At 55.9% G+C, this 19,890-nt stretch overlaps 1 protein-coding gene across 4 annotated transcripts; it reads right to left on the bottom strand.

Moving 5' to 3' along the window:
- Positions 1-498: 498 nt before the first annotated feature.
- NUDT8 (nudix hydrolase 8) lies at positions 499-12,220 on the bottom strand. Of its 4 annotated transcripts, XM_084631118.1 has the most exons (6): positions 12,125-12,180; positions 9,940-11,736; positions 7,221-7,489; positions 5,757-5,889; positions 4,764-4,841; positions 499-1,034 (listed from the first exon to the last, which is right to left on the bottom strand). In XM_084631118.1, exons 2-6 carry the CDS (start codon positions 9,997-9,999, stop codon positions 813-815), a joined length of 762 nt encoding a protein of 253 aa, XP_084487244.1. In that variant the 5' UTR covers positions 10,000-11,736; positions 12,125-12,180; the 3' UTR covers positions 499-812. The 4 variants fall into 4 exon arrangements, with proteins under 4 accessions (XP_084487244.1, XP_084487243.1, XP_084487245.1 ...); XM_084631117.1 differs by lacking the exon at positions 9,940-11,736 and having other exon boundaries at positions 12,125-12,220; XM_084631119.1 differs by lacking the exon at positions 9,940-11,736 and having other exon boundaries at positions 499-992; positions 12,125-12,220.
- Positions 12,221-19,890: the final 7,670 nt, after the last annotated feature.

Raw genomic sequence — 19,890 nt, 5'->3', positions numbered from 1 at the left:
CATGCTCACTCTGCAGCACAGGCCCTGTGGCTGGGCAGCAGTGACTGGCAAGAGACTAGCAGGTGGCTGCTGCTGTGCCAACCCCAAGGGCAGCAGGTGGTCAGATCGGACTGGAGCCCACGGGGTTGAGCTGTTTTCTGACCTCACTTCACCCAAACTGGCCCCTATTGAACAGGTTGCGGGGGGGGGGGGGGTTGCGGAGCAGTGCTGTGGGAGTGGGGGAGAACATGGGCAGTGGGCGGCGAGGACTGGCCTCAGAGAGCCTGGCCAGGGCCCACATGTGGGTGGAAGAGTGGCCCTGTGGGAGGGGGCCACGCTGGGGCACCAGGGGTTCCTCCAGTCCCCGTTGCTGGCAGGGGGGGGGTAAAGGGGGGGGGGCTGTTCATGAGTTCCTGTTGGTGTTTCCCACAGGGGCAGGAGCTGAGGCCCAGCAGGGGGCAGCACTTGGCCCTGGGCCACTGCCCCCCCCACCCCCAGCACTGAGGTGGCACACTGAACTCAGGGAGGTTTGTTTATGCGTAGGCCCCACATGAAATACAGCAGGCTCCAGCATCACGGCTCACGCAGGTCTCACCAGTATCCCCCCTCCTGACACCATGTAACTCTTCTCCCCCGCAGCATTATCAGGGGCTGGGGATTCCCTCCTGGGGTCACCCCCTCAGCGCTGTCCCACGCTTCTGGGGCAGGCATGCCCAGCCTGCTCCTCTTGTTCTTTCTGCCCTTGAGGTGAGGGGACACCTCACCCAGACCAGCCAGCTGGCTCTCTCCATGCGGCGGGGTGGGGCAGTCCATAGCGCAGGTGGGCTGGGGGCTCAGCGGGGGCTGGGTGGGCGTGTTCTCCGGCGGTAGGCGCTGGGCGCCAGCAGCTCCAGCGTGAGGTCCGTGATGATGGCTGTCAGCCCCCACACCCGGTAGCGGCTGTTGAGGAAGATGGGCAGCGTGTGGCTGTAACGACCCTGGTGGCGGAAGTGGGTGTAACCGTGGTTCTGGGCCTGCAGCAGATGAGACAGAGGGATGGTGAAAACATCCTCGACCTGGGGGCGGAGAGAGACACAAACAGCATGTTGGTGTTGCGCTGCCCGGCAGGGTCCCCTTACCCCCGTGCCTGGCCCTCGGCCCCCGGGCTGGGCTAGGGAAGCAGCACACCCGAGTGCCCTATGGGGGGCTGTGTTCCATGGCCCCAGCACACAGCACCTCCTACAGTAGAGTAGGGCCCGGGAGAGGAGCAGCTGGGACCATGGCTGCTCCCTCCTTGCCAAGCCTCCCTCCCCACTAGGGGAGTGTATTCTCGAGCACAGATACTCCTGCAGCATGACAGCATCTTGCTGTTCCTCCCTCCCCACAGGAGCTGCAGGCTGGGCGGGGCTCATCCCCTGTCCCCCTGGGAGCTCCCCACTGGGCCATTCCCCTCTGGAGCTGATGGAGGCCTTTTCAGGGTGACCTCTAGGAACTGTGCTCAGCCCTCTGCTGCTCAGCTTTATGAGGGATGGCTGGTGGCAAAGCAGGCAGGCGGCACAAAGGCGACCTCTACCCTCTTAAAAGCCCCCGGTAGCGAGCCTCAGAGCCATATAGACGTGGCTTGGGCTGGAGCTTCAGAGCCCACCCCCCTGCCCCGGCTTCAGGCCTCGAACCCACACGCCTCCACGGCTGTTTTCAGAGCTCCAGCACAAGCCCAGGGCTGTAGAGCCGGGCTCGCTACCGGCTGCAAGTTTTAAAACGCAGCGTAGACATCCCCAAAGGTGGCAGGGATGCATCAGACCTGGCCCCTGGGTAAACCTGGCCCCTTCCGTCCTGCCTAGTGCCGGCTCCTGTGGCTGAGAATGGAGCCTGCAGGTCAGGCTGAAGGGTAGGGCTGTCCTTGGCAAGCTGGGACCCTGAGTAGCCCCCAGGGGTCCTGGTGGCTGAGAGGTGAATGCAGTCCTTGGTGTACAAGTGGAGACAGCGAGCAGGGGAGGGGGAGGGCCCACCACAGGTTACCGCATCCAGTGCGGGCATTGGCCTTGCCCAGAGAACACCATCTCACGGCTCTGTCCAGGAGGTGTCATGCATCCATGGGATCGGTGCTGCACCCCAACTTTGAGAGTTGCTTAGAGGAGCCCTTCAGTGTGCCAACCCCCCAAGGGGTCCCACTCTTCCTCTCAGGCCTCTGAGAGTGAGCCACTAGGTTCCATCCCTCCTGCTCCACCCCATGAGCTCTGCCCAGTGTATCCCACTGAGCCAGGCCCCTGCTCAGAGACTTGTACACTCTTCGGGGACTAATGCACCCCAGCCAGTGTTTGCAGTGACACCAGGCAGCCTTTCCCACACACAGCAGGGTTTATTAGTCAGCTGGAACCAGTCTGGGGAGGGTCTTAGGACAGCAGAGAGAAATAAAGGTTAAGACACTGTCCATCTGGCCAAGCCAGTGCCATCTACCAGCCAAGCTGCTTGGCCTCCATTTCAGGCTCCGTCTGTCCCATTCTCAGTCTCAGATGAGCATGCTGTCTCTCTCAAATGCCCTCTCCTATCCCTTTCTGGCCTCTCTGTCATCGGTTCTCAAGCTGGCCTAGGCTCTGCTTCCCTGCCGTGAGGTGGGGGGAACCTCCTTCCTCATGTCTCCTGGTTGCTATGTGTGCGTGTTCTCGTCACGGTGGCTTCCTATCATCTTTTTTGGCTTAGGCATCGCTATGGCTTGGTTTCAGCAGGTTCTAGCTAGTTCCTTGTTCGCTGCACCCCGCACAACAAAACGCCACCCACACCTCACGTCCCCTGTGCTGCCCCAGGAGCAAACGTAACTCTTCTTTCATAGCTTCCAAGGCCAGAAAGGGCCATTGCCGCCATCTGGTGTGACCTCCTGTCTAACCCAAGCCAGGGAACTGCCCCAAAACAATCCGTAGAGCAGAGCTTTTAGCAGAACATCCAGTCTTGATTTAAACATTGCCAGGGATGGAGAATCCACCCTGACCCTTGGTAAATTGGTCCAATGGTTAATTACTCTCGCTCTCAAACATTTACACCTTATTTCCAGTCTGAGTTTGTCTAACTTCAACTTCCAGCCATGGGATCCTGTTAGACCTTTCTCTGCTAGACTGAAGAGCCCATTATTAACTATTTGTTTCCCATGTACGTACTTATGGACTCCGATTGAGTTGCCCCTTAATCTTCTCTTTAAGATAAACAGACTGAGCACCTTGAGTCTCTCACTATAGGGCAGGTAATCATTTTCATAGATCTTCCCTGAACCCTCTCCAATGTATCCAAATCTTTCTTGAACTGTGGGCTCCAGGACTCGACACAGCAGTGGTCACACCAGCAGCAACTACAGGGGTAATGTAACCTCCCTTTCTCTACTCAAGATTAGTCAGCATCACATTAGCTCTTTTGGCCTCACCGTCACACTGGGAGCTCATGTTCAGCTAACTACCCATGACTCCCAAAATCTTTTTCAGAGTCACTGCTTCTGAGGATACAGTCCCTCACCCTGTAAATACGACCTACCTTTTTTGTCCCTAGATGTATACATTTACCCATATTCAAATACATAGTTTGCTTGTGCCCAGTTTCCCCAGTGTTCCAGATCATGTGATATCTGTGCTCCTGTCCTCTTCATTATTTACCACTCCCTGACTTTTGTGTCATCTTCAAACTTTATCAGTGATGATTCTGTGTTTTCTTCCAGGTCACTGACAAAAATGTTAAATAGTGCAGGGCCAAGGACCAATTCCCCTGGGACCTCGCTGGAAACGCACCTTCTCAATGCAATTTCCCATTTAAAATTTTCCACCACTGGGTGGCACTGCAAAGTATGTGGGGGAGGAACTGAGGCACACATAGCATTCATAGACCTACTACAAACAAATCCCACAGTCACAGAAGATGAGGAGGTGACTGAGTCTGGTGCATAAGGATCGCCAAAGGAGAGCATCTGAGAGCAGGTGACTCTAACTTCAGACACAGGGCTGGGATCAGACTGGAAATAAGGCACAAATGGCTAATAGGGAGAGAAAATAATGCTTGGAACAAGGTGCCCAGGCAGAGCGGATTCCCTATCATTCTTCCTTGAACTCTCAGGCCACGTCTACGCTAAGGGTGCTTGAAGCGAAGACGCTTCCTACAAGGATGGAAGGGATTTTTCCATCGCTGCAGGAACTGCACCTCTCTGAGAAGCAGCAGCTAGGTCCTCCGAAGCGTTCTTCTGTCGACCTAGCCCTCTCCGCTCCAGGGGCTAGGCTGGTGCAGCTATAGTGCTCGGGGCGGGTGGAGAATTCTTCACACCCCAGAGAGCCGTAGCTGGCTCACCCTAACATTTAAGTGTAGACCAGCAGGCCTCAGGGTCTCTTTGCAGGAGATGGGCTCTCCCCCAAGCCAGGACATTACTGCCCGAGTGGGTTGCTAGGTGGGGGGCTCCAGTTGCTGCAGGAGGGGAGCTGCTGAGCAGGGCAGGGGAGGGATCCCCCAGCAAGGGGCACTGGGGTGGTCTTGGGTTACTGGATTGGGGCAGAAACTCAGCCAGGGTGATTGGGAAGGTCCACTCTGGCCAGACCATGAGTCACTCCAGGTAGGGGGAGCCTGATGCGGGCAGCCAGGTCCATGGTGACACTGGTCCCAGCTGCCCATAGGCCAGGGGCTCTGCTGATCTCCCTCCCTGCAGGAGGCCAGCACGCTAACCAGGCTGGGGTGCCACCCTCTGGCCAGGGACCCAAAGGATGTGGGGGGCCCTGCACATGCTAAGGGCAGCCGCAAACAGCACAGCCATGGCGGGGTGGGGAATGCGTGGGGCTCACCTCTTGTGGGTTGGGGCTCAGACGCACACACTCCAAGGGGCCCAGATGTGCCAGGACGGGAGCTACAGTCAGTCCCCTCTGGAAGGAAACCAGAGTGAGACCTCACTGACACTGGCTTCCCTAGGAACCTCTCCCCATCCCAGGACCCACCTTTGCCTCACAGAGGTATCCCCTGCCCACAGGACCCACCTCCACCTTGTAGCACCGCCCCCCCGCAATCCTCCCTAAGAGGCCCCTTGGCCTCACAACACTGCTGCAACAGAACCCACCCCTATTGGGAGAGCCCCCATGGACCCTCCACGTTGCAGTGCCACCCTCCTCCTCAGAGAGACCCCCCCCATGGACCCTCCTCCTGACAGCACTGTCCCCCAGAATCTCCCTCTCCTCAGAGAGGGCCCCCTCCGATAGCCTCTCTGCCTCACCACCCCCACACCATGGGACACACCCTGCCTCAGAGGGATCCTCCCTGCCAGCCTTCCACCTTAGGATCTCCCTCCTCTGAGACCCCCCCATGGCCCACTACCTCACAGCGCCCCCACCCCAGGACACATCCCGCCTCAGAGAGAGAGACCCCCAATGGGACATCCCCACCTTACAGTGCACCGCCCCCACATAGAACCCTTCCCTGTCACACAGTACACACACCCCAAAAGACCCCTTCAACAGGACCCTCCTGCCTCACAGCACCTCCCCTCACATTGCCACGCGCAGTGGACCCCAGCCTCAAGAGGATCCCAACTCACATGGCTGCCCCCCATGGGACCCTGCTCCAGAGCAACACCCCACCCTTCATGCTGCTCCTCCCACATGATCCCACCCCAGAAAAATCCGCCCTGCCCCAAAGTGATCCCCCCCACCCCAGGACTCTGCCCCAGAGAGACCCCCCACCCTTCCCTCACACTACCCTACCCCAGAGAGATCCTCCCGCCCTTCTCTCACACTGCCCTGCCCCAGAGATTCCCTAACACTGCTAGGGGAGTGGAATGGTGTTACCCCAGTGGGTAGGGGTCTCATGACCCCCCAGACGCTCTCAGCCCCCAAGTGCAGGCCCAGCTCTTCCTGAGTCTCCCTCAGCGCTGTGGCAATCACATCCTGGTCGGAGCTGTCGCGTTTGCCGCCCGGGAAACTGCAACAAGAAAACCAGAGTCTCCTTAGAGGGGAGGCAAGACCCATTGCCTCAGGCGCTGTGGCAGGCAGAAGGGGCATCTTCCACCCTGGCACCAGATGCTCAGGAACTGGCCAAAGGGGCATAGACTTAATACAGGACCACAGAGAAGAGCTTCCATTAACTATTGAAACAACAGAGGGGTGGAGGGGCAGCAGCAGAGCTGTGCGTGAGGAGAGCCCAGGGCTGGGATAGCAGGGGACTGTGAGGTGGGACTGAGTTGCACTGGGAGGTGGGGAGCCCTGGGCTGAGATAATGGGGCTGTGGGTCAGGATTGAGGGGCACCGGCAGAGCTGTGTGGGGGTAGCTCTGGGCTGAGATAACAGGGGGGTGTAGGCTGGGATTCAGGGGCACCGGTAGGGTTGTAGAGGGGGGTGGGAGGGAGCCCAAGGCTGTGATAGCAGGAGGTGCAGGCTGGGATTGAGGGGCACCGGCAGAGCTGTGGAGGGGTGCGGGGAGCCCAGGGCTGGGATAGCCGGGGCTGTGGGTTGGGATTGAGGGGCACCAGCAGAGCTGTGGGAGGGGGGTAGCCCAAAGCTGGGATAGCAGGGGATGCAGGCTGGGATTGAGGGGCACCGGCAGAGCTGTGGGAGGGGGGTAGCCCAAAGCTGGGATAGCAGGGGGTGCAGGCTGGGATTGAGGTGCACCAGCAGAGCTGTGGGAGGGGGGTAGTCCAAAGGTGGGATAGCAGGGGTGCAGGCTGGGATTGAGGGGCACCGGCAGAGCTGTGGGAGGGGGGTAGTCCAAAGGTGGGATAGCAGGGGGTGCAGGCTGGGATTGAGGGGCACCAGCAGAGCTGTGGGAGGGGGGTAGTCCAAAGGTGGGATAGCAGGGGATGCAGGCTGGGATTGAGGGGCACCGGCAGAGCTGTGGGAGGGGGGTAGCCCAAAGCTGGGATAGCAGGGGGTGCAGGCTGGGATTGAGGTGCACCAGCAGAGCTGTGGGAGGGGGGTAGTCCAAAGGTGGGATAGCAGGGGTGCAGGCTGGGATTGAGGGGCACCGGCAGAGCTGTGGGAGGGGGGTAGTCCAAAGGTGGGATAGCAGGGGGTGCAGGCTGGGATTGAGGGGCACCGGCAGAGCTGTGGGAGGGGGGTAGTCCAAAGGTGGGATAGCAGGGGGTGCAGGCTGGGATTGAGGGGCACCGGCAGAGCTGTGGGAGGGGGGTAGCCCAAAGCTGGGATAGCAGGGGGTGCAGGCTGGGATTGAGGGGCACCGGCAGAGCTGTGGGCGCAGGGAAGGTAGGCTTGGGGAGCAGGGCTGCAGGGCACTCAGTGCGTCGAGGGCCGTGGTACCTGACATCTCCCTTGTGCTGGCCCGTCAGCGTGCTGGAGCGCAGCGTGTACAGCAGTGCCGGGTACCCGCCCACAGAACACAGCGTCACCAGGACAGCCGCTGCCACCGCCTCCTGCCGGTAGCGTCTGGTGGAGGCCTCCAGCAGCCCTCGGCACCGCTGCTCATTCTCCCGGGACAGGTACTCCCCTGCAGAGCCGCCTGCCCTCCTGGCACCAAGTGTGGGGCGGGCGCCCAGGCGGAGGTGGTGCAGGGCAGGGAACATCACACCCTGCGGAGAGAGCGAGAGGACAGCACAACTGAGGCCAGCTGCCCTTCACCGAGCCACGGCCATGTCAGCTCGCAGGGCAGAACTCACTGGGTGGAGCAAGGGGGCTGGAGGCCAGAGGCTCCATCTCGGTGGCAGTGAGGCTGGGTGGCCTGCCCTGAAGGAAGAGTGGGACTCCCTGGAGGCCTGGTGCACTGAAGGGTTCCAAGCACTGTTTAAAAACTGGGGCCTAGCACCAATCCTGTGGATCTGTGGCAAATGAGTTCAAGTACTGTGGAGCCTGGAGTGGGTAGGTGGCTGGACAGTGGGTTCCAACACTCACAGGGGGGTGCCAGATAGCAGGTCTGTGCTCTGGGTGCGTGCCTAGGGACCCTGAGATTGGGCAGTAGCTGGACTCTGTTCAGGCTCCAGGTGTTTGAAATACCCCAGAGATCCAGAGCACAAAGGCTTGGATTCCATCTCACAGCAGCCCTAGCAGAACCCTTCCACCACCATGCCCACTCACCCATCCCCTTCACCACCATGCACCTCTACCCTCATCCCCACCCACCATGCTTCCACTCACCCACTGCCATGCCACCCCCCACTGCTATACCCATCCACCACTCACCCATCCCCTCCACCACCATGCACCTCTACCCTCATCCCCACCCACCATGCTTCCACTCACCCACTGCCATGCCACCCCCCACTGCTACACCCATCCACCACTCACCCATCCCCTCCACCACCACACTATGCCACCCCTACGAACACCCACCCCTCCACCCACTCATCCCTATGCACTCTCACCCATCTCTCCTCCCATCACTGCTATGTGCAGTCACCCATCCCTTCCTTCCCTTTTATGATGAGATTACTGGTTCTGTGGATGAAGGGAAAGCAGTGGATGTATTGTTTCTTGACTTTAGCAAAGCTTTTGACACCGTCTCCCACAGTATTCTTGTCAGCAAGTTAAGGAAGTATGGGCTGGATGAAAGCACTATAAGGTGGGTAGAAAGCTGGCTAGATTGTCAGGCTCAACGGGTAGTGATCAATGGCTCCATGTCTAGTTGGCAGCCGGTATCAAGTGGAATGCCCCAAGGGTCGGTCCTGGGGCCGGTTTTGTTCAATATCTTCATAAATGATCTGGAGGATGGTGTGGATTGCACTCTCAGCAAATTTGCGGATGATACTAAACTGGGAGGAGTGGTAGATACGTTGGAGGGGAGGGATAGGATACAGAAGGACCTAGACAAATTGGAGGATTGGGCCAAAAGAAATCTGATGAGGTTCAATAAGGATAAGTGCAGGGTCCTGCACTTAGGACGGAAGAACCCAATGCACAGCTACAGACTAGGGACCGAATGGCTAGGCAGCAGTTCTGCTGAAAAGGACCTAGGGGTGACAGTGGACGAGAAGCTGGATATGAGTCAGCAGTGTGCCCTTGTTGCCAAAAAGGCCAATGGCATTTTGGGATGTATAAGTAGGGGCATAGCGAGCAGATCGAGGGACGTGATCGTTGCCTCACCAATGTCAAATAGAGGGGCTCATCTGGAGTACTGTGTCCAGTTTTGGGCCCCACACTTCAAGAAGGATGTGGATAAATTGGAGAGAGTCCAGCAAAGGGCAACAAAAATGATTAGGGGACTGGAACACATGAGTTATGAGGAGAGGCTGAGGGAGCTGGGATTGTTTAGCCTGCAGAAGAGAAGAATGAGGGGGGATTTGATAGCTGCTTTCAACTACTTGAAAGGGGGTTCCAAAGAGGATGGCTCTAGACTGTTCTCAATGGTAGCAGATGACAGAACGAGGAGTAATGGTCTCAAGTTGCAGTGGGGGAGGTTTAGATTGGATATTAGGAAAAACTTTTTCACTAAGAGGGTGGTGAAACACTGGAATGCGTTACCTAGGGAGGTGGTAGAATCTCCTTCCTTAGAGGTTTTTAAGGTCAGGCTTGACAAAGCCCTGGCTGGGATGATTTAACTGGGAATTGGTCCTGCTTTGAGCAGGGGGTTGGACTAGATGACCTTCTGGGGTCCCTTCCAACCCTGATATTCTATGATTCTATGATTCCTGCAGGGATGGCATGGTATTTACCAGAGGTGGGTTTTTTACCAGGTAAAATCATGGTTTTTACTACCCTGGGAAAAACTAGTTAGTCCCAATTTAAGGCATTTTAAAAACGGTTTCAGTAATGCACACCACTTTAGTTACATATTGAAAATGCGGTTCCATAAGGCAGTAGATTCAGTGATTAATTTAGGGTTGTACAAATAAAAAGTAAAACTGCACAGGGCATAATACGAATATATGTAATTAGGAACGTCGGAATGCCTGTGTCCAATTTGGTTTGGTATTTTCCTCAAGGAAATCATACGGGTCATGACTCATTTTCAATATTATACAAATATCAAAACCATCTGAGGATATGAAAATGACAGCAATGCAGAGGTGCAAGCTTGATGCATTACGCAATCAGAAGCATGCAGCATTGCAGGCGACCAGCCTGGGTCCATCTGGCCATGCAGCATTCTGCAGCAGTAGACCAACTTTGATGCAGCGGATAGACCGAGCCTATTCCTCAGTTATGAATGGATGTATCCAAAGTTTAAAAGATTCGTTCTTTGCTTGCTGCACTTGCTGGGCACTGATGCAATTGCATCACCAGTTCTATGAAGTTAGATGGACTATCAGCATCCTTCAGATTTTCCCATCCTTTTTCTTCACAGTGGATGAAAAAAGATTTCTTTCTGCTTTAAATGCAAGTAAATATTGTGCAACATTCAGATTTTTGCCAAGCACCCACTGCTTTGCAATATATTCTTGTTCAGCTGACGGTTTCCTTCCTGTTTTCCTGAGAAGGAGGTTGATCAACATGTGTACAGGAGTAATTGCCTCAGGATGTCTCTTTTGTACTTTTGCTTTATGTGGTGCAAGATCTTCATTTATCTGCAGATCCAACCATACTTCACATGTAACAGCAACTGTTGATGTGTGTCCCTTTGGAGTGTGTCAAGTGCCACCGCAACTGGTTTCAATTGAGTGATCAAGTTCTTTGCTTCTTGGTAAATTCCTTGAGTATTAATTATACTGATCGCTCTATCTTCAAATTCTGCCTCATGAGTTCTCACAATCCTGAGATAATGTGGCCGATTTTTAACTTATGTTTCCAGGCATGTTATTTGATTGTTCCATCGTGTCATTGGGGATTCGGCATTCTTTGAACCAAGCTCCAGGCTGACAGCGATTTACAAAAATATTCTGGCAATCTACGTTTCATCAAAGCACTTACTGTACGTTCTTGTCCAAGAAGATTGAGTCAATATGATGCACATCCATCGTCTTCCAAATCAATCATACTTTCCATCTTTTTCTTATTTTCTATCATGTTGCTCTTCACAATGCAACTGTACAATTCATTTGCTAATGCCTTGGCTTCTCTTGCCAGTGTAGCATAGTACTGTCCATGCGTCAGTGGTTGATATGGTATGTAATAAGAAGCCTGAAGCAGTCTTCCCTATTTGCACACAGTGAGCAATCCACACAGTTATGCCAGCCGTAACTGTTTTTCCATGTAATTTGTTGCATGCTTCCACCCCTCAAGCCATCAGTAACTGCATTTCACTGTTCACCTGGTACCTGCTTTTGACTGGGTGCTCGGTAGCCTGGCCGTAGGCAGCTGATCATTGCTTGAAAAGTTGGATGCTCAATAACAGAAAAGGGAATATTACTGCTACAAAAAAAATTAGCAATTTTCCAGTCTCTCTTTTGTTTCAGTTCTGGAGTTTGTTTTTGTAATTGAAAACAACATGACACTTCCTGCTCGTTGTCTTTGGCTGACCTGGATCCAGCTTCCTTCTGAAGTACTTGGCAATGGCAATGCAGTAATATCAGTACCTTCACCCTCAGAGTCTGAGTCTAACGCTCACAGATGTTTAGCCAAAGTCAGTCGGTTCTGGGAGTCTCCTTCTCTCACTGCATTCAGCGAAAAGGTTCACCGCCTGAGATCTCAGTCGTACCACTCGCTTGTTCTTTGCAATTTCTGTAGCACTGCCTCTCTTCGCCACCTCCGCAAACTCTCTCACAATAGCCATGACTTGGGTCGAGTGGTTTTTCCACCTTTCGCTCATGCTGAAATATTTGGACTTGGAGTCACCGTGCGCGCTGAGTCCAGCGGCCTCGCTCCAGCCACCCTGGCCAAGGGACAGAGGCCCGGGGTGGGCAGCTCCCGACCAACAGGAGCCAACAGGCTTCCGCAGCTGCGAGTCCTGTGATGAATTTGCAGAAGGCACATAGGGAATTCTCCACACCCAGCAGGGTAGGACAGGCCCAGGTCCCTTTCTGTTGGAGGGAGCCAAGGCAACAGTGTATACAGCCCATGCACCCCCCGCCCCATGCATCCCGCTCCACCTCTCTGCACCCCCCGCCCCATGCATCCCGCTCCATCTCTCTGCACCCCCCGCCCCATGCATCCCCCTCCACCTCTCTGCACCCCCTCCCCATGCACCCCCTGCACCCCCCACCCCATGCATCCCCCTCCATCTCTCTGCACCCCCGTAACCCCCTGCACCCCCGGCCCCAACTCCCAGGGGCTCGCGCGGCCGTGTCTGGCCCCACGTGCTCTGGGGTGTCCCTGGCCGCAGGGCCGAGTCTCACCAGGCAGCTCCTCGGACACCGCGGGGTCAAAGCGCCCGCGTTGCCCTCAACAAAGATGGCCCCTGAGCCAGCTTCTCCGACCATTAACAGACCTCCCCCGGCGACTTCCGCCCCAGAAAAACATGGCGGCAGAAGCCCCCGCCTCCCGCCGCTAACAGCCAATCAGATGACGGGAGGGCGAGCTGCGGAGAAGACACGCCCCCTTTCTGGCCCCGCCCTCTGGGCTTGGATGTGGGGAGGGAGCTTGGGGGCAGTGACCGAGCCCTGAAGCACCTGACTACTTAGAGCCCCGCCCCTTTCCAGAGGGGACCCCCCGCCCACCAGCCTCTGGGAATCCCACCCCCAAACCCCTCTCCACAACCCCCCCCAGAGTCCCCAGTCCTGCTGCCTGCCCTCTAAGAATCCTACCCCCAAACCCCTCCCCACAACCCCCCCAGAGCCCCCAGCCCTGCTGCCTGCCCTCTGGGAATCCCACCCCCAAACCCCTCCCCACAACCCCCAGCTCTGCTGCCTGCCCTCTGGGAATCACACCCCCAAATCTCTCCCCACCCCCCCCCAGAGCCTCTTCACTCCCCCCCCCCCCAGCCTGCCGTCTGGGAATCCCACCCCAAACCTCTCCCCACAACACCCCAGAGCCTCCTCACCCCCCCAGCCTGCCGTCTGGGAATCCCACCCCAAACCTCTCCCCACAACCCCCCCAGAGCCCCCAGCTCTGCTGCCTGCCCTCTGGGAATCCCACCCCCAAACCCCTCCCCACAACCCCCAGCTCTGCTGCCTGCCCTCTGGGAATCACACCCCCAAATCTCTCCCCACCACCCCCCAGAGCCTCCTCACTCCCCCCCCCAGCCTGCCGTCTGGGAATCCCACCCCAAACCTCTCCCCACAACACCCCAGAGCCTCCTCACCCCCCCACAGCCTGCCGTCTGGGAATCCCACCCCAAACCTCTCCCCACAACCCCCCCAGAGCCCCCAGCTCTGCTGCCTGCCCTCTGGGAATCCCACCCCCAAACCCCTCTCCACAACCCCCAGCCCTGCTGCCTGCCCTCTGGGAATCCCACCCCCAAACCTCTCCCCACAACCCCCCCAGAGCCCCCTCACCCCCCCGCCTGCCCTCTGGGAATCCTACCCCCAAACCCCTCCTCACAACCCCCCCAGAGCCCCCAGCCCTGCTGCCTGCCCTCTGGGAATCCTACCCCCAAACCCCTCCCCACAACCCCCCCAGAGCCGCCAGCCCAGCTGCCTGCCCTCTGGGAATCCCACCCCAAACCTCTCCCCTCACCCCCCAGCCTGCCCTCTGGGAATCCCACCCCCAAACTCCTCTCCACAACCCCCCAGAGCCTCCTCACCCCCCCAGCCTGCCCTCTGGGAATCCCACCCCAAACCTCTCCCCACAACCCCCCCAGAGCCCCCTCACCCCCCAGCCTGCCCTCTGGGAATCCCACCCCCAAACCCCTCCCCACCACCCCCCAGAGCCTCCTCACCCCCCCCCCCAGCCTGCCCTCTGGGAATCCCACCCCAAACCTCTCCCCACAACCCCCCAGAGCCCCCTCAGCCCCCAGCCTGCCCTCTGGGACTCCCACCCCCAAACCCCTCCCCACAAGCCCCCCAGAGACCCCCCAGCCCTGCTGCTTGCCCTCTGGGAATCCCACCCCAAACCCCTCCCTACAACCCCCCCAGAGCCCCCTCACCCCCCCAGCCTGCCCTCTGGGAATTCCACCCGCAAAACTCTCCCCACAAACCCCCCCAGAGCCTCCCCCCCCCCGCCTGCCTCTGGGAATCCTACCCCCAAACCTTTCCCCACAAACCCCCTAGAGTCCCCTCAGCCCTGCTGCCTGGCCTCCGGGAATCCCACCCCCAAACCTCTCCCCACAACCCCCTCAGAGCCCCCTCACTCCCCCAACCCTGCTGCTTGGCCTCTGGGAATCCCATCTCCAAACCCCTCCCCAGAGCCCTCTCACTTCCCCCCAGCCCTGCTGCCTGGCCTCTGGAAATCCCTCCCCACAAACCCTCCAGAGCCCCCTCACCCCCCATCCCTACCGCTTGGCCTCTGGGAATCCCAATCCCCCCCCCCCCGAGCCCTCTCACCTCCCCCCAGAACCCTGCTGCCTGCCCTCTGGGAATCCCATCCTGGGAGTCCCCCTGTGAACTGTTCTTTCAGGAGCCCCACCTTGTAGAAACCCCACCCCTTCCTGATCAGGCCCTGCAGCTCTCAAGCCTGTGCCAGCCACTGCAAGGCCCAGCATGGAAATGGTAGCTGATCCCCCACAGACAGGGCCTGCTCCCACTGACTCAGCAGGTGCAGCTGACTAGCCACAAACCCTCTGGGCATATGGCATCCTGCTCCTGCCAAATCCCTCCTCTGACCAGCTGCTGCTGGGCTCAGCAGACCCCTGAGAACAAGTTCCTGCCTTCTGGACTGGTTCCTGCTCCTTGTCCCTGCTTCCTCACCCTAACTCCAGTTACTGACAGTCTGGGACTTTTGGCATGACTCCTGACTATGACCCTGACTCTACTCTGGGCTCCAGCCCCTAGGTCAGGCTGCTGATATGATGGGCCCTGACACTCCCCCAAGAACCCTGCTGTAGCAGTTCTTGGGGTATCCAGGAGTCTGAGTCATACTGTTACCCCCCCCCCCTGGCTGAGAGGGAGTCTTGCCTGTGGTAGGTGGGTGTTAGCCCCCTAACACCACCAGCCTTTCAGGCACTCAAGCCCTCCCCTCTGGGCTATGCCAGCTGCCCTTTCGGTGGAGAAGCACATGGTGATCGCTGTGTGGAAGCTGGCAACTCCAGACTGCTACCGGTTGGTCACGAATCAGTTTAGAGTTGGGAAATTGACCACCTGGGCTGCGGTATTACAAGTGTGTAGGGCCATTAATTACATCCTGCTACGAAGGACTGTGACTCTTGGCAATGTGCATGAAATATTGGATGGCTTTGCAGAAGGTCTAGGTAATATTTGCAAAAAGAAAAGGAGGACGTGTGGCACCTTAGAGACTAACCAATTTATTAGTCTCTAAGGTGCCACACGTCCTCCTTTTCTTTTTGCGAATACAGACGAACACGGCTGCTACTCTGAAACCTAGATAATATTTAGTCCTGCCATGAGTGCAGGGGACGGGACTAGATCACCTCTTGAGTTCGCTTCCAGGCCTATTATTCTATGATTTTATGAAATGGGATTCCCTAACTATGGCGGGGTGATAGGTGGCAGGCAAATTCAGTTTTGGCCCACAGACCATCTTGCGATGGAGTACATCAACAGAAAGGGGTACTTCTCTATGGTATTGCAGGCACTTGTAGCTCACTGTGAGCATTTCACGGACATCAGTGCAGTGTGGTTTGGGAAGGTGCATGATACACACATCTTCAGGAACACTGGCCTGTACCGAAAGCTCCAAGCATAGAATCCTAGAATCCTAGAATATCAGGGTTGGAAGGGACCCCAGGAGGTCATCTAGTCCAACCCCCTGCTCGAAGCAGGACCAATTCCCAGTTAAATCATCCCAGCCAGGGCTTTGTCAAGCCGGGCCTTAAAAACCTCTAAGGAAGGAGATTCTACCACCTCCCTAGGGAACGCATTCCAGTGTTTCACCACCCTCCTAGTGAAAAAGTTTTTCCTAATATCCAATCTAAACCTCCCCCACTGCAACTTGAGGAGAAGCAGGGCCTTTCTTTCCAGACCAGAAGAGTCCAGCGGGGAATATTGAAATGCCCATAGTGATCCTGGGAGACCCAGTGTATCCCTTGCTCCCATGCTTCATGAAGCCTTACATGGGAAACCTGGACAGCAGCAAGGATAGCTTCAACAATACGTTGAGCAGGTCCAGACTGACTGTAGAATGTGCCTTTGGCACATTAAAAGCACACTAGTGCTGCCTTTATGACAGGTTAGACCTAAATGAAGAAAATATTCCTGTGGTCATACTAGCCTGCTGCATGCTCCACAATGTTTGCAAAGTGGACTGGGAGATATAAACAGCAGCTAAAAGAGGTAAAATCTGAACAGCTAGACTCATTGGTGTTAGTTCAGGGAAGTGGCTACTGGGCTATAAGGGCGGTCAATTTATGCCTTATTGCATGTGGTGGCGTAGTGTTTTATTGAAATCGCCTCTCCAGAGTAATCACATGCTCCAAGGTAACCACAACCCAGCATGGATTATTTTTTCGTGTGTGTGTGTATGTGCGTCTGTGGAGAAGGACAGGCACAGGATTTTTCAATGTGTGTGTGATGCTGGCTGTGTATCCCTGATTTGGGGGAAAGTTGCCAAGTGCAGATTCCAGAGCAGTTTCAATTTCTCCGAAAGGGGCTCTGGAAAAGACATGTGAGACAAGCCACTGAAGAAACTGCCCAAAGGGGCAGAGGAGGGAATGTTTCTTAGGTTCCCTGCAAAACTCCATTTCTCACTGCTTGGGCTCTGCGAGCCAGTCCGTGCCATTCCTGAAACTTGTACGCTAGAAGCTTGAACCTGAAATCTGCAACACGACCTGACGGACAGCTCCAGATACTGCCTCTGTGTACTGCTCCACTTAGCATCCTGCCTGGTTAGGGGTGTGCATATGGGCCTTGGCTCCACCCCCTTATTGACATAACCCGCCCATGGGCGGGGCTCGCCCTATACATAAATGGCCCTTCCAGCAGTGGCATGGCTTGATCCAAACAATCCCAGGTGCAGGTGAATTTATAATCTAGTGGAGGTGCTGGGCCCGGGCCCATGACCAGGGAAGACTTGGAGGATGCCCCCAGCTATGCCCCAGAGTTGCTGAGATGCAGTGGTTCAGACCCCCCAGTTTCCTCCCATTTACTAGTCTCCCTGGGCTGCTCCCCATAGACCGTCAGCCCCTGCTCAGAGCCCCCTCACCTCTCTCTGTGCCCCCCCCCAGGTGTAATGTAGCCACTTGCGCGAAACCCTTTTCCCTCCCTGCACTCCTGATCGCCTGCTGCCCCTCTCTCCCTCCACGTGCCCACAGCTCCAGCTGGTGGTAAGAGCCTGTATCTGGCACTGTGCTGTGTTCTCGCTCCCATCCCGCTGCCTGGAAGTTGGTTGAGGGGGATGACAGCTGGATCCTTGAGCTGCTCGGCGTGGAGGCCTGGGGGACCCTGATGCGTGCCCATGCAGGTGAGGAATGGGTTAAAGCAAGGGAGGTCCCCCAGGATTTGCTGATCATGCTGTGAGATGGGGAGGCAGAGCTGGTGCCCTATCCACAGGGGCTGCTGTCCAGTGGGAGTGGTGTCTGGCGTGTGGGACTGGGACTCAGGACCCCTGGGTTCTGTTATTGGCTCCACCCCTGCAAAACAGGGGAAATAATCCCTTGTCTCTGTAACCCGCAAGGAGATGACCTAGATTCCTGGGGCTCTGTCTGCTGGCAGCTCAGGGAGAGGCACACTGTCCCTGGTAGGGAGGGGGAGCTAAGGCAGACTCAGAGTCTGCCTGGCAACCACTAGGGAGTGCGATGCCCTTCCCAGGGAGCTCAGGAAAGCAGAGAAGCCATTTTTTGAGGCAGTCTGGAGCCAGCTAGCCAGGGCAAGGGCAGGACTGGCTGTGTGGGGAGCTGGTGAGTCCCAGGCCTGCATGCAGGGTTCCCCCTGAGAACTGGCCTCTGGGGACCTGACAGCCAGAGCCCGCAGCTGGGCTTTTCCCTCTCCACTGATGACTCCCAGTTTGTAGAGTTTTGCTGGGAAGCTTCCCCAGCCAGGCTGAGTTCCCCCTCCAGCTCCATAGGTGAGACCAGTCACCACATGGTCAGCTCTGCTCTGGCTGCTGGTCCAGGGCTGCTGCCCGCTGTGAGTGTCTGGACGCTGGGCTAGGAGATGACCGTTTGGATTTTAGTGTACTTGTGTAATCTGCACCTTGACCCCTGCACCACTTTGTGGGGAGGGGAAATCCTGGGACCAGAAGCAGTCTGACTCCTGCCTGAAGAGATCAGCCCCTCTGTAGTGACGGAGGAGTCCAGAGTCATTTTTGAACCTAAGGATCGATCATGGAGTTTGTGAGTGCACCATCATTTAGTTAGTCAGGGAAATTGTTTTGGGGACCCCCTACTCCCTGAGCTGTGTCCTCAAGCCAGGGAGTAAGGGTTTGGGGATTTTATAACCTGCTGCGTATTAAAATTGTGGAGGGACTTACCACCTCCTCCCACTTGTGAGTTCTTTGGGCTGTAGTGAACACAGTCAGCCACCCTGCTAAACCACGGCAGAGAAGATATTGTGGTCATAGGTCATCAAGGGCTCCACCAAAGTACGTGTACCAACGGGACACTGATCTTACATTTGCTACGTCAGGTCACGTGACTGGGAAAAGTCACAGGTGTTATCAGTGTGGGCACCGGTGACCCTAAGAATAGTGTTTTACCCTGTTATGTTATCTTTGTCTCCTGTTTAATACAATTACTGTGTTAAATATATTGTATGTATTTGTGTTATTTCTTGGGAGTCTCAGACTATCTGGCAAGTAAGTGGGAGTTACCCTGTGGTTAGAATTTTCCTCCCAAGCTGCCCAGGAAGAAGAGAGGGGGGTGAAGGCACCGCCAAATAAATTCATAGGAAAAAGTAAAGAAGATACAGCCTGCTAAGTGGGTGGCAGAATCCAGAAGAACCCAGACCTGTCCATCAAACCCTTTAAGCAGATTGGCATTAAAAAGTAACGGGGTGGAAAGGGGACACTACACCTCTTTAATGCCTGTTTAGATTGTGAGAGATCCTAGGGGCAGAGAGTGTTTTTCACTGGGTGCCTAGGCAGTGTCCAGCACGCCGGGGCACTGGTCTCGGTGGCTGGGTGCCCGGGCAGTGTTCCAATGGTCAGTCACCCTCGCTGTTAGAAATGTGTGCTTCATTTCTGATTTGAATTTGTCTGGCTTCAGCTTCCAGTCTTTGGTTCTTCTATTCGCTACTCCCCTGTTTATACACCCACAACTGCTTCAGCCCTTTTGCCACATCACAGTAGGCGCTTGTGTTCAAGTTGTCTGTCCACCACAACCCTTAGAGCCTTTTCAGAGTCACTGCTTTCCAGGTTGCAGCCCATCTTGTAGGTTTGGTCTGCATTCCTTATTCCTAGATGGATGTTGATGCATTTGGCTGTATTGAAAGGCATCTGGTTTGAATGGGCCCAGCTTACCAAGCCATCCAGATCCTGCTGTGTGACAGCCCTGACCTCATCATTATTTACCACTCCACCAGTCTCGTTGTCATCCGCAAATGTTATCGCCATGATTTTGTATTTACTTCCAGATCATTACTGAAAATGCTGAATAGCGTCAGGCCTAGAACCTGCCTGGCCACGCCTCCGCCTAGGAGTGGAGGGATGTCGCCACTTCCCGGAAAGCCTGGAACCAGGTAGGGAGCCTGCCAGCCCGATTAACACCCCCTCCCCGAGCACCCGGAGTGCCCTCTGGGCTGCCTCCCCCCAAGATTTAGTCAGGGGTATATAGTAAAAGTCATGGACAGGTCACAGGCCATGAATTTTTGTTTATTGCCTGTGACTTGTCCATGACTTTTACTAAAAGTACCCGTGACTAAAACATAGCTTTAGCTATGAGTAGCCCAGGGAGGGAGAGAATGACCTCAGCCCTCTCCAGGAATTTTAAGCACAATCGAGTGTGTTAAAGAATTTTAAGGACATGAAGTATGTTGAAACCAATTAAGAAATTTAAGAATAAAGTTAAGAAAATTGTGGGAAGGATTCCACCAAGCGATGTGTAAAAGGCTTAAAATCAGTTGTTATTTATACTACAGCCATAGATAAATAAAGAAGAAATGGAGTCAGCAGAGTA

This window comes from Lepidochelys olivacea, assembly GCF_965140295.1.
Source record: "Lepidochelys olivacea isolate rLepOli2 genome assembly, chromosome: 6".
NCBI lineage: Eukaryota > Metazoa > Chordata > Testudines > Cheloniidae > Lepidochelys > Lepidochelys olivacea.
This window is presented reverse-complemented; position numbering and strand designations above follow the sequence as displayed.

Bases quoted from the DNA above. Each gene is read 5' to 3' on its own strand.
- NUDT8 (XM_084631117.1), bottom strand. From the start codon at position 12,208: ATGGTCGGAGAAGCTGGCTCAGGGGCCATCTTTGTTGAGGGCAACGCG. The intron at 7,490-12,124 runs GTGAGACTCGGC...CTCTCTCCGCAG, and splicing joins GGTGTCCGAGGAGCTGCCTG to GGTGTGATGTTCCCTGCCCT. The intron at 1,035-4,763 runs GTGAGCCCCACG...CTCCGCCCCCAG, and splicing joins TGAGCCCCAACCCACAAGAG to GTCGAGGATGTTTTCACCAT.